General features: G+C 35.2%; 1 protein-coding gene across 2 annotated transcripts in view; it reads left to right on the top strand.

Moving 5' to 3' along the window:
* Positions 1-15,764, top strand: part of cap2 (cyclase associated actin cytoskeleton regulatory protein 2) — a 39,347-nt gene extending 23,583 nt beyond the window's left edge. For both annotated transcript variants that reach the window (XM_007245750.3, XM_022683326.2), the window contains exons 6-13: positions 1,635-1,720; positions 5,612-5,717; positions 9,588-9,762; positions 10,620-10,792; positions 11,570-11,693; positions 11,795-11,877; positions 11,966-12,109; positions 12,777-15,764. In XM_007245750.3, coding sequence (XP_007245812.1) covers positions 1,635-1,720; positions 5,612-5,717; positions 9,588-9,762; positions 10,620-10,792; positions 11,570-11,693; positions 11,795-11,877; positions 11,966-12,109; positions 12,777-12,860 — 975 coding nt within the window. In that variant the 3' untranslated portion in view covers positions 12,861-15,764. The remainder of the gene's footprint in view (positions 1-1,634; positions 1,721-5,611; positions 5,718-9,587; positions 9,763-10,619; positions 10,793-11,569; positions 11,694-11,794; positions 11,878-11,965; positions 12,110-12,776) is intronic.

A 15,764-nucleotide genomic window follows, 5' to 3' on the forward strand; every position in this document is an offset into this window, starting at 1 on the left:
TAATACCCCAGTAATTAAGCTGGGAAACAGGGAAACTGTCTTCTTTTAAACTATTTTTCTCCATCCAAGACTCTTGTTGCTGAATGCATAAAATCCTCCCCTCTCTGGACAGTAGAGACAGTTACTCCAACAAAAGCAACTAGTCTTTTTAATTCCCAGTTTTGAAAGAAACAATGAATGATCAGGAGTCCATATAGTGCGTATTCTGTAAAGAAGTCACAAGAACATTTATTCCCTAAAAAACATTTTTTTTATCATAAATATGCTCACTAAGTTTAGATAAAACATGTCCGATCCAGTTTTTAAGCTTCATAAAGTAATAGCTAATAACTTAGTGCCTGGTATGATAGATCAGAAATTACTCTAATTAAACATGCAAAAGAACATAAGGATTATTATGTTTGACTGGGTTGTCATTTGGATAATGACATATATAACTGAATTATGATAGTATTCCAAATTTAATAGCTATACCATTTATCCCCTAAAATCTGACATACATATCAAACATACATCGATCAGCCATAATATAGAAATAGATCAAACTAAATTAATGTTGATTGTTTTGTTACTATGGCACCAGTAAAGGAGTGGATATGTTAGGCAGCAAGTGAACAGTCCGTCTTTTGAGGTTGGTGTGCTGGAAGCAGAAAAAATGGTCAAGCATAATAATCTAGAGTTCCAAACTGGGATGACTAGACAACATGTCAGAACATCTTCAAAACAACAGGCAGGTTTTGTGGGTTGTTCCCAGAATTAAGTGTTCAGTACCTACCAAAAGAGCACAAAATATTTCTGTATACATGGCATGAGAGGAACCTACACTGTTTAAGACATGTGGTTTTAATATAATGGCTGATCCGTGTATACAGTGCATACTTTTGTGATGTTATTGTATCAGTCACAGTATGAACCCAGACATTTTTTAATCAACATTGAGTTTTCTCGGGATATGTTAGATTTTTGTTTTAATGTGTGGGGTAAACTCTATTTTTGAAATTCCACAGGTTCTTTATTGGTTTATTTGGTGGAATAATGATAATGATTGTTGGCCTCAGTTTTAGACCTATTAAATGTTCAGAGAGTAATCTTTTAACCACCTGATGTTGATTAATGGAAATTAAACAATTGAAATGCTCAGATGAACTTTTACTTCCTTATTAGGACATAAATTTCTAGATGACAAAAGGAAACACTCTCTCCAAAGACACTTAACAATGGCTGTGCTATCAGTGTAAAGGAAGTTTAGTCAATGTTTACACTGAGCATACTATTAAGCATATTATTTGTGGGCATTACTTCACCTAATCCTACAGTAGTGTATGATCTGGACCCTGTCACTTTCATCTGTAGTGACACCCCTTTCCCATAAGCCCTTATTTTGAGTAGGATTTGTATATTATCTACGTAGATCCACTTAAACGCTCATAATTTTAGTTTACATTTGTCTGCAGGCATGTCTGAGATGCATAGGCTTTATCGTTTGTTTCAGCATTGATGTGTTTATCTTCGGTTTGTGAACTGTAATAGCCTCTAGACATATTTTCAGAGTTCAGTATATCATATATGAGTTTAGTCCAACAGTTGAATCATATAATAAATATTTCACCACAACCACCCCCCTTTGTTTCTAGAGTCAGAAGCCGGGGCCCTATGTAAAGGAGATGAATGATGCTGCTATGTTCTACACCAACAGAGTCCTGAAAGACTACAAAGACACGTAAGTATTGCCAATAAAGATACATCTCGATGATAAGACTCTACCTTAGACAGTATACTCATTTAACCCTTGTGTTGTCTGTTTTTTAAATACAGCTCTGGAAAAAAACAAGAGCCCACTTACAAATAATCAGTTTCTTTGATTTTACCAATACGAAAACCTTTGGAATATAATCAGGTGGAAGATGGATGATCACAAGCCATCAAATCAAGCTACATTGCATGAACTTTTGCACCAGGAGTGCCATAAAGTTATCCAAAAGCAGTGTGTAAAACTGGTGGAGGAGAGCAGGCCAAGATGTATAAAAACTGTGATTGAAAACCAGGGTTAATCCACCAAATATTGATTTCTGAACTTTTAAAACTTTATGAGTATGAATTATTTTCTTTACATTATTTGAGGTCTGAAAGCTCTGCATCAGTTTTGTTATTTCAGCCATTTATCATTTTCTGCAAATAAATGCTCTAAATTGCAATATTTTTATTTGGAATAATAATCTGTGGAATAATCTGAGAAATGGTGTCTGTAGTTTGTTAGAATAAAACAACAATGTTAATTTTACTTAAATAGAGAAACTGATTCAGAAACTTAAGTGGTCTTTTAATTTTTTCTAGAGCTGTATGCTACACTTATTATTTGCGTAGTATTTGGGTTAAGAAGTGGTTTGTCCAACAAAAAAAAACTTTGTATAGAGATAAATTACACTTTTGCTGTTTCAAACCTAATCCGATGGCTTGGTGATTCAGTTCTGTTGCATCTGGCTCATTTAATGATTAAATAGACAGGATTTTTTTTGTTTTGTCACCTAGAAAAAGCCTATAATTTGCTGCTTGCTTCTCACCAAGCCCCACCTACACACTTGTTTTTGACCTTTTAATGTGCATTTGTAAATGTGCTAAGAGACTGGAGACATCCTGAAGACATCCTGAAGTAGAGAAGTATTCTTTAAAGAAGCACCATTCAAGAATTGGCATTTCTTGCTCCTGGGCTTCCCCTACAGTCAGGAGGCCAGATTCATGCTTTGAGCCACTACTAGAAGAAATGCTTTTACATGCATTTCTGGACAAGCTGTCATTAAAGATGAACGATGTAGGTGGATTTTACAGACACACATATGGCTATGGCTTGGGTTTTGTAACTTTGTGCAGTTCTGGAAGAATTTCCCCCCGGGGATCAATAAAGTATCTATCTATCTATCTATCTATCTATCTATCTATCTATCTATCTATCTATCTATCTTTCTATCTTTCTATCTTTCTTTCTTTCGTTCTTTCTTTCTTTCTTTCGTTCTTTCTTTCTTTCTTTCTTTCTTTCTTTCGTTCTTTCGTTCTTTCTTTCTTTCTTTCTTTCGTTCTTTCGTTCTTTCTTTCTTTCTTTCGTTCTTTCTTTCGTTCTTTCGTTCTTTCGTTCTTTCTTTCTTCTCCTAAGTGGATTCCAGCTGTTTTTTCAAGACAGTAGATAAAATAGAGGCAATATTCTGCTATCACAAGATAAAGGTAATGTTTCACTTTCTCTTAAGTTCTTCTGCTTTGGGAAAGTCCATTAAATTTCAAGCTGACAAAATATCCTTTAGAGGGGGATGTGACTGCTGTTAAAATATGGTGGTGAATCATTTTTGACCCTTAAAACTAGGTTAAGGTTAGGCATGTCTCAATGGTAAAAACAAAACCAGTTCACAATATTATCATTATATTAGCTTGGAAAGATGACTGATTACTATAAAAGCAATAAAACACGCAAGCAAACTGTGTATAAAATTCAACATACCATTAACAAGAGCTGTACAAGTGTTTAAAATAATGACCTACTAAAACATCTGTACAAACATCAAATAAAGCATGGCTTCACAGTTTTACACCACACTGTGAGTGCTTGTGAAAGCATAGCTTCTTTGTGTATCTAAAACATCTCTAATTAAACTGTTTATTTGAATAATCTGACGTGATAGATTTCAGCGTCAAGGATCCATGACAGCAGTATTTGTTTTGGTCATTATAGAGATGGATTATCTGTCGGTTTATCAGTTCAACCGGAAATAGCACACACTTACTCTGTGTGATGTCATGTTTTTAGTTGTGAGTTCCTTCCTGTGGGTAGAGGTGTTTGACTAGTAGATGCTAGTTAGATGCTTATCTTAAGGGAAATGCCTTAAATAAAAATAGCTTACCATAAAGCTGTATATTTCTGAGAAAATTGTTGGCTCATACTAAAGAAGTGGTGTTGTGCCATCTTATGATTAATATCATAACATGTTGCATAACTGAATATTAGAACAAATATATTCTAGAGTGAGTCTATCTACAAACACTGGCTCACATGATGATCAGCCATAACATTAAAACTACTAACATTAAAAAAGTGAATTGAAATGAAGAACATTGATTATCTGGTTACAGTGATACCTGTCAATGAGTAAGATATACATATTAGGCAGCAAGTGAACAGTCAGTTCTTGAAGTTGATGTGTTAAAAGCAGGAAAAATTGGCAAACATAAGAATCTAAGCCACTATATCTCCTAAACGTCAGGTCTTGTTGGAGTGATAATGATCTACCAAAAGAGCTCCAAATAAGGATAACCAGTGAACCAAAGTGCTGTCCAAAGCTCAGTGATGCTCATGGAGGGTCGACTTAAAGGATCTGCTGCTAATGTCTTAGCTGAGGTTTTGGGTAGTCCATTGGCTAGGTGGTTTTAATGTTATGGCCAGCCATAGATTAAATAGTACCTGTAAAATGCTTTAAAAAATTTGAGAGATGCACAGTTGTTTGAAAATCAATCATATTAGTCAGATATATTGCAATTCTGGTGTGCTGTCTTTTACACTGACATGCCACATGTCATGGGATAGGAAGTAATATTTTCTATGCACAAATTAACAACAATGCACTCACCTGTGGGTTATGTGTGTGATTCCTGCCAGATTTGCTTGTCTGTTTGCATGGACAATTCTAGACAGATGCTGCTGGTTACTGTGCTGTCCACTGTGGGTAGTAATACCTTCTATGGCATATTTCTGGTATACATATGACACTGTGGTTCCAGCTCAGATAACTTATGCCGTTTTACCATGAGCACGCTGGCCAGTGTTCAGCCTCAGCAATTACAGAAAATAAGATTATAAATATTTAAGAATGGGAGACATTAAATATACAATACGACAAACACACAGATATAGTCATATGTGAAACAAGATATACAAGACAACAGTGATGGGAGGATTAAAGAGGGAATGACAGTACCAGTATAAACAGAACCTGTATAACAGTAGTTCCAATATACAGGTATAAAAAAATTCTTTAAGGCTGGTAAAGTGAACGAGTGCATACAGTTATTTCACAGTTATAGGGGGAATTGTAGGTGTTATATTATGATAACTTATACAGGTGATGGCATTTCCAAGCAGTATGAATTTACATACTACTCTTTTGATGACTATGATGGCATTTTTCATGTAAAAAACAATATTCTCAGTTTTAAGGCAGCTACACTATCTGAACAATTCATAATAAATAGACTAATAGAAATACTCCAGCAATGAATAGAGTAAGATTAACATACATTAAACTTTAAAACTGTAGACAATAAATAGTAAAACGTAGCTGTCCAACGTTTTTTACATTTATCTACATTTGTGCAGATTTTAGAACAAACTTTATTCTGTGTCAAAATTTCTTGATGAATGGACCAATAGAAATTTCTCCAAAATTACCTGAAATAAACTGTTTTTACACTGACTCCCATTGAAAGTAAAGAAATGTTTTATGTCTCTCTTGTAAAGTTGCTGTTTTGGCTATTTTGTTTTTTTTATTGTAGAGCGACGATATGCTTGATCATTTGCCTGTAAAATCATCATTTTCAATAGCTTTTCTTCTTTGTGTCACTTTGACTACAGTGACCCCTGCCATGTCGAGTGGGTGCGCTCATACCTGAATATCTGGACTGAACTGCAGACCTACATCAAACAGCACCACACCACTGGACTGGTCTGGAGCAAGACTGTGAGTTGCACTTCCATTTTAAATCTATACTGTTACTACACTGTGTTTACATGAATGGTAATTGAATAAAGAATTTAGTGGCCTGTTCTCAACCTTCTTCTCGCCTTTTCAGCAGATCAGAGGGAATCGGTACAGTAGCTGCTTTAGATTAAACATTATAATGAGTACAGGAATTAGGTATCACCCTTTGATAGCACAGAGGAGAGGTGTTATTATTTGTTACTTTGTAGCACTTGGTTTTTCAGGGGATGCCTTGTTGAAACCTTGAGATATAGAAAGAAAATATTTCCATTTTTAGTCATACAGGGGCTGCCTGAAAGAGCACAGATATTACCTGAACTGGGATAACCATCCAGCTTGAGGAATCTCTCCTAAAAGTTGCCCGCAGCTAGTAATACATGTCCGTCCTGGGAATTCATTACTCTTCCTCCTTCTCTCCTCCAGCTTGGTGTTTTCTTTACTTTAACATCTTTAGATAAAAGGCATGTAACAATAAAAGTTGTGCTTGTTTTTATTAGTGCTGAGACACTCCATTAATTCATAGTATGCCATAAAAGGAATGCTAGAAGGCAGTATGGAGCTAAGCAGACTTTTTACAGGGCAATGAAAAACTATTTCCCCTTCCCAGATTCAGTTTTTTTTTTTTTTGCATTTTTGTCACATTTAAATGTCACTTTTAATTTTTTTTTATTATCATTAATTTTACTGAAGATAAAAAATCTGTTCAAAACCTACACTAAAGGCCAAATGTTTGTGGAAACCCCTCTAAATACACACATTAATCTACCATACGCTGCCTCTGTTGCTAACAGATATGTGCAATAGACACACACAGCTTATCAAGTCCTGTAGAGATGTATTGCCATAGAATAAGACTGGAGCAGATAACCATGAACTGTTTGGCACGATGCCTAATACCAGACATGAGCTAGAGGAGTTTAAAACCTTTAGTACATGTGAAAAAAGTAATTCTCTCCCTGTAACTTAATAACTGATTGTGCCTCCTTTGGCAGTTAATTATGGTTAATCTTTTAAATAATTTGATATAATTGATATCTCTTTTTTTGCAGGATTTTAAAAATGATCTACACTACATGATTTACACTATACTAGTGGTTTCGACACAGCATCTACTACTTCCTGTAAACCGCTAGTTTAATAGATCTGTTAGTGCCAATTTTTAGTTTTTAATCAGGTTACATACACATTAGGGCCAAACAAAACAAACAAAAAAATATAGACAATAAAATGCTTTAGTATTATTTTGGTTAGTATATCTCTGACAGGTACATAAAAAGTACTTATAAATGCTTACTCACTTGTTTTTAATACTTCAATACACACAAAAAAGGCTTTTTGGTAAGTAAACCCAGTTGTCAACTAGATTTGATAGAAGAGTTAAGACGTAATACATTTTTCATATAGATGAGATATAGGTTTTAAATAAATCTTTGTCCTCAAAAAACAATAATTTATAAGCTGCATTGTGTGTTTATTCGCTTTGTCTTCATCTTAAAATTAGTTGGATGGTCTAAAACATTTCAGTATGAAAAATATGGGAAAATAAAATAAATAATGTAAAGGGCAAATCTTTTTCACAGTAATATACTATATATTGCTATTTTATATTTTAAGGTTTATTTTAAAAAGAAAACAGTGGTTTCTGTGAGTTTATCTGTACAGTCATCTTCTCTGTGAAGGAAGTGTGCGTATGCCTATTGCGGGGGTGAATAAGTGTGTGTATGTGTGTGTGTGGGTGGGTGGGTGTGTCTCTGTCAGACAGAAACTTGAGAGCTTGAGAGTGTGTGTGTCAGCTGTCGCTCTTGCTGTGAGGGATAGAGAGTGTGAGGGAGTTTGTGCTGTAGACAGGTGGCTCTCAGGGGCTACTTGAAAGAAAGGGTTTTACCAAAGAAATGCCCCCCAACAAAAGCCTAGTGTGTGTTCAGATAACCCACCTGCTCTCACACACACACAAACACTGTGTGTAATTTAAACTCCCCTCACATGTATTCGACTCTTTGACTCCATGACAATATCAGGTGCCAGCCTAACGTATCTGTTCATATGTTAACCCAGCCTCTCTCTCTCTCTCTCCCTCTCTTTCTCTCTCTCTCTCTCTCTCTCCCTCCCTCTCTCTCTCTGTCTCGTCTACACGCGCCCCGTGTTGTGGACTTACTGTGGATTTAAATGCCGTTACGCTCTGACCTTTAGGGGTCATAGGTTAAGGTCCATGAGTCCTGAACCCGTGCTGAACTCAGACATCAGCAGAAGCATTTGGAGTGACAGGAGAGTGTGAGCGTGTTTATGTAGGAAAAGAAAAGACGTGTGTGTAGCAGTTGTTGTAGTGGTGGAGTGTTGAAGAAGGGGATTGTGTGCAACTGTCGACAGCAGCTGTGCTGACGCGGGGAAAAGCGTGAGCGTGTCTCGTTTAACATGGTAACCAACTGCCCCACATTCATCTGTTTCTGAGGCCTGGTGTTTTAACTGCTGTCACTACATTTAAAGCTAAAATGCATACGGTAAGGCTTTGTGAGACAAGCCAATGCATATTTAACAGAACGCATGTAGGTGAAATGTACTAAACGTTCAATGTAATTTTGTTGGTTAAAACATTATAAAACGTGCAAACAGTATGTTTTCCCCACTGAAGTATCTTAACTGAACGTGAAGACAGCACGTAAGTTGGAGCGAGAATAGATCACTATTATTAAACAAACAAGAAAATAAAATGATACAAGTAACAAATAGACAAAGGCTCGGCTGATGACATGGTTAAATGGTTAAGTACTCTCTCAACTAATTATTATTGTTGTAAATGATAATGAATTGAGACAACAGTTAAAAGTTGTGTAATGATTATTAATGTCTTTACTATTTTCAATTAATAATTATTTAAGACATTCTCTTGAAAGTACCCTTAATTAACATACCCTTATAATTTGAAGGATGTAACTACCTGATTATGCCATTATATTTAGTTACATTTGTGGCGTACAACTGTCCTAAATGACAATAATATTGTTTATCACAGTTATTTCTGGGGCAATTTACTGTTTTTTGACAGTACGTAAACTTCTGAATCTGAATTTAAAACTGAAATATTGTACTTATATTTTATATTTTGTAACTGCTAACTTTTAACTATTATTGTAACCAATTGACTTTGGTTCAGATCAGTGAAATGAGTCAAGGTGTTGCCTGTTACTCCTCCTACTGGGCTGACTTTGTACTGCAGTTTCTGAAACTTATCAATTTAAATGTGATTCACCCTAAAATATATATATTTTTATAGAATTCAGTGATGAATATAATCGAGATGGGTTTAGTGTGAAACCCCTGCATTGGATTATTTACACTTCTGGTAAATGAAAGAAATGTTTGGCATGTATTCAATGTAAATGTACAATTTGTGTTTTATCCAAAATATTAAATGTACCTTCATGAGTGTACTGAATGTTGATATATAATGAAATTTTAAGCATGTAATGGTAAAGTATATTCTTTTGGTATTCATTCCCCATACAGTGCCCTGGATGCCCCCCCTCTACTATGAATAGCTTTAAACATTAATTTTATCCAAAATCTTTGGTGTTAGAAGAACTTTTACAGATATTATCAGTTTTTATTTGATTCTTATAAAAACACTGTAAATTTATATGTTGCTCTAGATGATACGTTTACCATAAAACCACTCTGAATAACTTTGTTCAAATTATAACATATATTCAATCTTGCAGAAGTTTTAATTAATATTCTTTATAATGTATAATCATAACTTATTTATTTAATATGATTACAAATTTTTTTACTGCTTTATGACCTCATATTCATAATACAGTTCTGATTAACTGATTCCAGTGTTTTTCACAGGGTCCTGTAGCTCCTCCATCTCTGTTTGTGGCTAAGCCTGCTGGTCCCTGCCCTCCTCCTCCTCCACCACCACCTCCACCCATATTCACAGACGAGGAGCCTAAACCTGACAACAGTGCGGCCCAGCGTTCAGCTCTGTTTGCCCAGCTCAACCAGGGGGAGGCCATCACTAACAGTATTAAACCTTTTGATTTATTTATTTATGGGATTTGATGACAAGCATTGTCACTATACAGCTATACCATCTGCTATAGACACATCTATCCTGATATTTGAATCAGCAAAGCTTATGCAACCTTTACACATCATCAATAGTTAACAGTAATATTTGTATATTATTCTCACAGGTTGTACTTGCAGTTTGCTGTTTTTAGTTTTTAGACTAGAGGTTGGAATCACAGGACATCTTACGATGCAATATTATCATGATACTTTGCTCACAATAACAATATTACTATACTGTGATTCTGCAATGCTTCTATATATCGCAAGACAATTCTCTATGATACTTCACAGCATCTGTGTTTCTGAAAAGGATGAAATACTTCTAGATAAGTAAATACCAGGAATTATGATTTATTGGTGTCAGTTTCTTAGAATTTTACAACCAATATTCTTCAGCACTTACTTTGTTCATTTGACTGCTTCATTACTCCACTTGGTGGCGCTACAGTGACTTCAGTAAGTAAAATTGGGATGCGAGTCTTAGGGAGTTTAGAGCAGCTATGCTTCAACAAAAATATTGATGATTTCTGACAAAGACTCGCCAGATGTTGCCGTTTATTATCCTGCCAGCCCAATTTCAAAATCTCTAAACATTTTTAGAGATCATTTTCTGAAAGCATTACCACAAAATTAAATCTCACAACTCATACAGGTGTTGGAATTTCCAAGGAGCAATTTACACACTACTATCCCATGACTTTTGGCATGTTAATGTATATAATGTTTATAACTGTCAGTTTCCTATCCTATGTTTCATCATATGCCTCAAGTTACAGAATTTAAATGTAAATTTTGTTTGTTTATTAGGGCTGAAGCATGTGTCCGATCAGCAGAAGACCCATAAGAACCCAAACCTACGTTCTCAGGGTGAAGCACAGAAGACCTCTCCAACAAAAGGCAAAGCATCCAGCTCATCTGCTCCCACACCAGCCAAGAAACACTCACCTGTACTGGAACTGGAGGGGAAGAAGTGGAGGGTGGTAGGTTCTATTAGCCACAATTTACCTTCATTTCAGTTGCATATTGTTTGATGTTTTACACTGTTAAAATCAGTATGCCTAATACTAAAGTCTTAAGTGTAGATGTGCACTATACAGTGCCCTCCAAAAGTATTGGAACAGTAAGGTCAATTCCTTTATTTCTGCTGTAGACTGAAAACTTTTGAGTTTGATATTAAAAGATTAATATGACACAAAATATCCGCATTTCAGCTTTTATTTCCAGGTATTTACATTTACAGGTATTTAGTTCAGAAGATAGCATCTCCTGTCTGATACCACACCTTTTTTGTGGTGTGAGTTATAGCCAGACTATCTCTATCTCTTTTAGGATAAAAGCCTTTTATATTTTGTGTATTTATCTTGATATCTGTTTTATTTTATTATTTTATTTTATATTTATTTCATTTTAACAATTGCTCTTTTGGGTGTAACTGGACCATTACTATCCAACATTCCAATCTCGCTTGTCACTGAATGCCATCAAGTCCTCTCAGCAATAATCCAAAATCTAGTTGAAAGCCTATACAGTAGAGACAGGTACTCTAACAAAAGCAGGATGCACTTTTAAAATGTGTTTAATAAATGTAATATAATGTCCCAATACTTTTGTTCCGATTGTGTATCTCTTTAGAGCTTCATTAAGATTTTCAAGTTGTCAAAATTCGCTGCAGAATTTCAAACACAGTTAAGCGTTAAGTCAAACATTCAAACATTGTCCAATGATGCTGTGTGTGTGTGTGTGTGTGTGGTCTTCAGGAGTATCAGGAGCAGACCCATGATCTGGTGATAGAGGAGACTGAGCTAAAACAGGTGGTTTATATCTTTAGCTGCAACAACTCCACAATTCAGATCAAAGGCAAAGTCAACTCAATCATTGTGGGTAAGTTATGATTTTAAAACCTGTTTTATATCACCATTCACTCTGATCTTAGAACGTATTTTAGGTCTTATTTGTGATGTCATGCAATGTTTTGTATCTAGACAACTGCAAGAAGCTTGGACTTGTGTTTGAAAATGTGGTTGGAATACTTGAAGTTATCAACTCCAGGGACATTCAGCTCCAGGTTAGATACACATACACAGAGATACAGCCATGTGAAGCACTGCTGAGAACAGAGTAAGACCAGAACAATACACTCATCCTTCTCCTAGGTCCTGGGGAAAGTGCCTACCATGTCCATCAATAAGACAGAGGGATGCCACGTCTACTTGAGTAAGGAGTCTCTCGACTGTGAGATTGTCAGTGCCAAGAGTTCTGAAATGAACATCCTGGTTCCTCAGGAAGATGATGACTATGTGAGTGATCTCCTTCTTAGAATTATCTTTACTTTTTAGCATTTCTTTATTTCACTGATATGTTTGGAATGAAATGAGGATTCCGATTGATTTCTCGTAGAACTGATTTAGGGTGTTTTCACACTTTATATATTTAAAATTATTTCCGCTTGTATCTTGTTGTTTCATGTGATCAGGCACTTGCTGCAGTCTTTCAGTGCAGGCTGTACTGCATTTGACTCATTTCACATCCATTTTCAGGTCTGGAAAAAACACTTGTGGGAAAACACCCTTAAAATTAGTCTTTTGTGTTTCTGAAATATAAGTATTCAAAAATTAAACTTTTTATTGATCCTACTCTAATAATAAAATTCTTAGAAGATCCAAAATTTCTTCAGTAGTTTAAAGCTTTTATAAATTGTATGCATCAATTTAACATTTTATTTTTCAAGCTAAAATTACTATGGCTACAGACCATCTACAAATTACAACCAATTACCAATGTTTTGGGGGAAAATCAGTTGAAATTATTTTGCCGATTTGTTATTTTTTCCTTAAAAGCTCTGGCAGTTAACTGCTAGTGTTTGTACTGTTTCAGTTTACTCAGAGGTTACATTAAATTGTTAATTGTTAATTAAAACAGACTGGTATATTACTTACAATGCCATATTTTGCCTTATTCTAACAGAGAGAGTTCCCAGTGCCAGAGCAGTTCAAGACAGTTTGGGATGGGTCCAAGCTGGTGACAGAGCCAACAGAGCTTGCTGGTTGACCGACAGCTTCGTTATGCTTCCCAGAACATCTCTACTGGTAGCCCCCAATCAGTCAGTGCTGGTCTCTCAGACACAAATTAGGCTTAGTCCCAGTCCTAAATGATGCTGGCAGTGAGAGTTCTCCACTGAAAATCCCTTTTGTAGTGTAAGACAATCTGTGCTATATGATTAAGACCCAGACTAGACTAACATCTATTAGCACAATTCCATAGTTTAGAGGATTGGATGCAGGTATTAGAGATTGTTTTACTGAGATCATTTTTCCTTTACAGCTAACTGATCAGATTTTACACTCTAGATTATATTAAATTTGAATTTCTGCTGATCTGGAGTCAGCAAAAAACAGCAGTTAAGGTATATCATCTTTTTAAAGTGGTCCCTGATAATACTAAAGCAATTCTATTTGTTTTATTAGTGTAATTTTGAGCATCATGTTTCAGACTTTTGCATTTTGTGTTTGGCAGTTATCTGCCTTTGTGTTGACAAAAGTAAAATATTTTCCTCAATCCTGTTTTCCATGGAAGTTTTTTTTTGTTTTGACACAAGTGTCTCAGACACAGACTGAGACAGTCCTACATGATAAGCCCACGGAATCAAATAAGTCTAACCTAATTAAACCTCACACTCTAGCACTGCTTAGTCTGTGTGTGTGAAGCTGCTTGATGTATGAATTTTATAACTTTTCTTTGTTAGTTATCAAAGATTTCATGTAATGTAACCATTAGTTGTTTATTTTTTAACATTGTTTTATCATGTTTTAATATTTTTTAAGCCCGTCAACCAGTATAATAATATCAGATGCACAGGCATACACTGATCAGCCATAACATTAAACCCACTTGCATAATATAATGTTAAAATATCCTTGTGCCACCAAAACTTATCTAACCCATTAGGTCATAGACTTCACAAGACCTCTGAAGACAGTAGCAGCAGATCATTTAGATCCTGTACTTTGTGAGAAAGAGCCTCAATGAATTGCATCACTGAGCCTTGAAGGCCCATGTTGCTGGTTCACTGGTTGTCCCTCCTTGGGGCACCTTTAGTGGGTCATTTTTATGATTACTGCAATATTTTGGTACACAAACAGAATGTATCAGTAGTGGCAGATTCTTAAAAACAGCTATTCAAATAATATACTGTATTACTAATATAGTAACAATATGTATATTAAATTAATAATAATATAGTACTATACTGCTAATTAAAAATAAACTATGTACAATGTTTAATACAGTTTTTATTCAATAAATTGGTCATTGAGGAAATGGACCAGGAACATAGTGTTATGCTGTGTTTCGGTTGTTGTTGTTAGTTGGGTGAATAATAGATCCTGGCTGAGCCCTGGGCATAACTCCAGTTGTTAGGTGCAGGATTTATCATTTTTCTGTATTATATTACTTGCTGCACTGCATTCAAATAAACATGATGAATTACGCTCTTTGTAATGAAATGTACAGGAGTTCAGTGTTCTTTTATCACTTATGATATTCACAATATGTTCAGAAGAGTACAGTAAATCCAAATACAAATATTGTCATTTAAAGCATTTATTTGCAGGAAATGAGAAATGGCTGAAGTGACAAAAAAGAAGAGCTTTCAGACCTCAAATAATGCAAAGAAAACACGTTCATATTCATTAAGTTTTAATAGTTCAGAAATCAACATTTGGTGGTTTTTAATCACAGTTTTTATGCATTTTGGCATGTCCTCCTCCACCAGTCTTACACACTGCTTTTGGATAACGTTATGCCACTTCTGGTGCAAAAATTCAAGCAGTTCAGCTTGGTTTGATGGCTTGTGACCATCCATCTTCCTCTTGATTATATTCCAGAGGTTTTCATTTGGTGAATTCAATGAAACTCATCATTTTTAAGTGGTCTCTTATTTTTTTGACCACTCTTCAATAAAACATAGTCACATTGCCCATGCCTAGTTTGGCTATAATTCTTCTTATTTATTCTGTCTACATGAACTTCAAGAACTGACTGTTCACTTACTGCCTAATAAATAGATCCCAAGTCTTGATAGATGACTTGATAGAAGATAACATTTTTGGTGGTTTTAATATTATGGCTGATTGGTGTACGTTTCTAGTACAAAAGTGATTTGTCAATTTGTGCCATCATGATTGTACACTGAAATATTGTTTGTGCATGCGCAGAAGTTTAATGTTAGATAATAATCACATGAACAGCACAATATTAACTGTAGTTAAAACAGCTGCTGTTATTCTTCAGTATCTGCTCTGTACTGTTACCTGTCTGTCTTGCTCTGAGATTGTTAAAAATGATCTATTGTAGACATTAAGGGAAATTCACAAACTGACACATAATTATGATATCCCCATATGTTTCTTCAGCAGCTTTTGAATGTCTCATGTCTGTTTATGTAATAGGAATGTAATCACTTATTTTAGGAATTAGGTAATCAGTGCAATTTCTAAAACACCGGTCAGATTTAGTTGTCTGTTTGTTGATTGATAATAAAGGGACTGATGTTAATCCTTATTTTCACACTATAACCCTGTTTAATATGTGAACACTGTGCACCTGTGGATGAACACAATAATCAACACTACGTAATTTCACTCGTTATGTAACACAGTCAGTGTGCTTGGGGACTTTAGAGCCTTTCATTGCCTCCTTTGAGATATGGATTACTGTAGAAGCTTCCGGCTTAGCTTTCGAAAGGAAATTGTACATATACTGTACATATCTCAGAGCACCTTCATCTGAAAGTAGCTCACACCAGCTGTAGCACAGAAACAATTAATCAATAAAACTGAAATATATTTGAGATATTTAGTGTTTAATCATCTCTCTGTTAATAACTTAGTAGATACTCAGCAGAGGGAAAGGTATATTTTCACATTAGTTCTTCAAATAAAGCATAACTCACTA

The sequence above is a fragment of the Astyanax mexicanus genome, chromosome 3, assembly GCF_023375975.1.
Source record: "Astyanax mexicanus isolate ESR-SI-001 chromosome 3, AstMex3_surface, whole genome shotgun sequence".
Classification (NCBI taxonomy): domain Eukaryota; kingdom Metazoa; phylum Chordata; class Actinopteri; order Characiformes; family Acestrorhamphidae; genus Astyanax; species Astyanax mexicanus.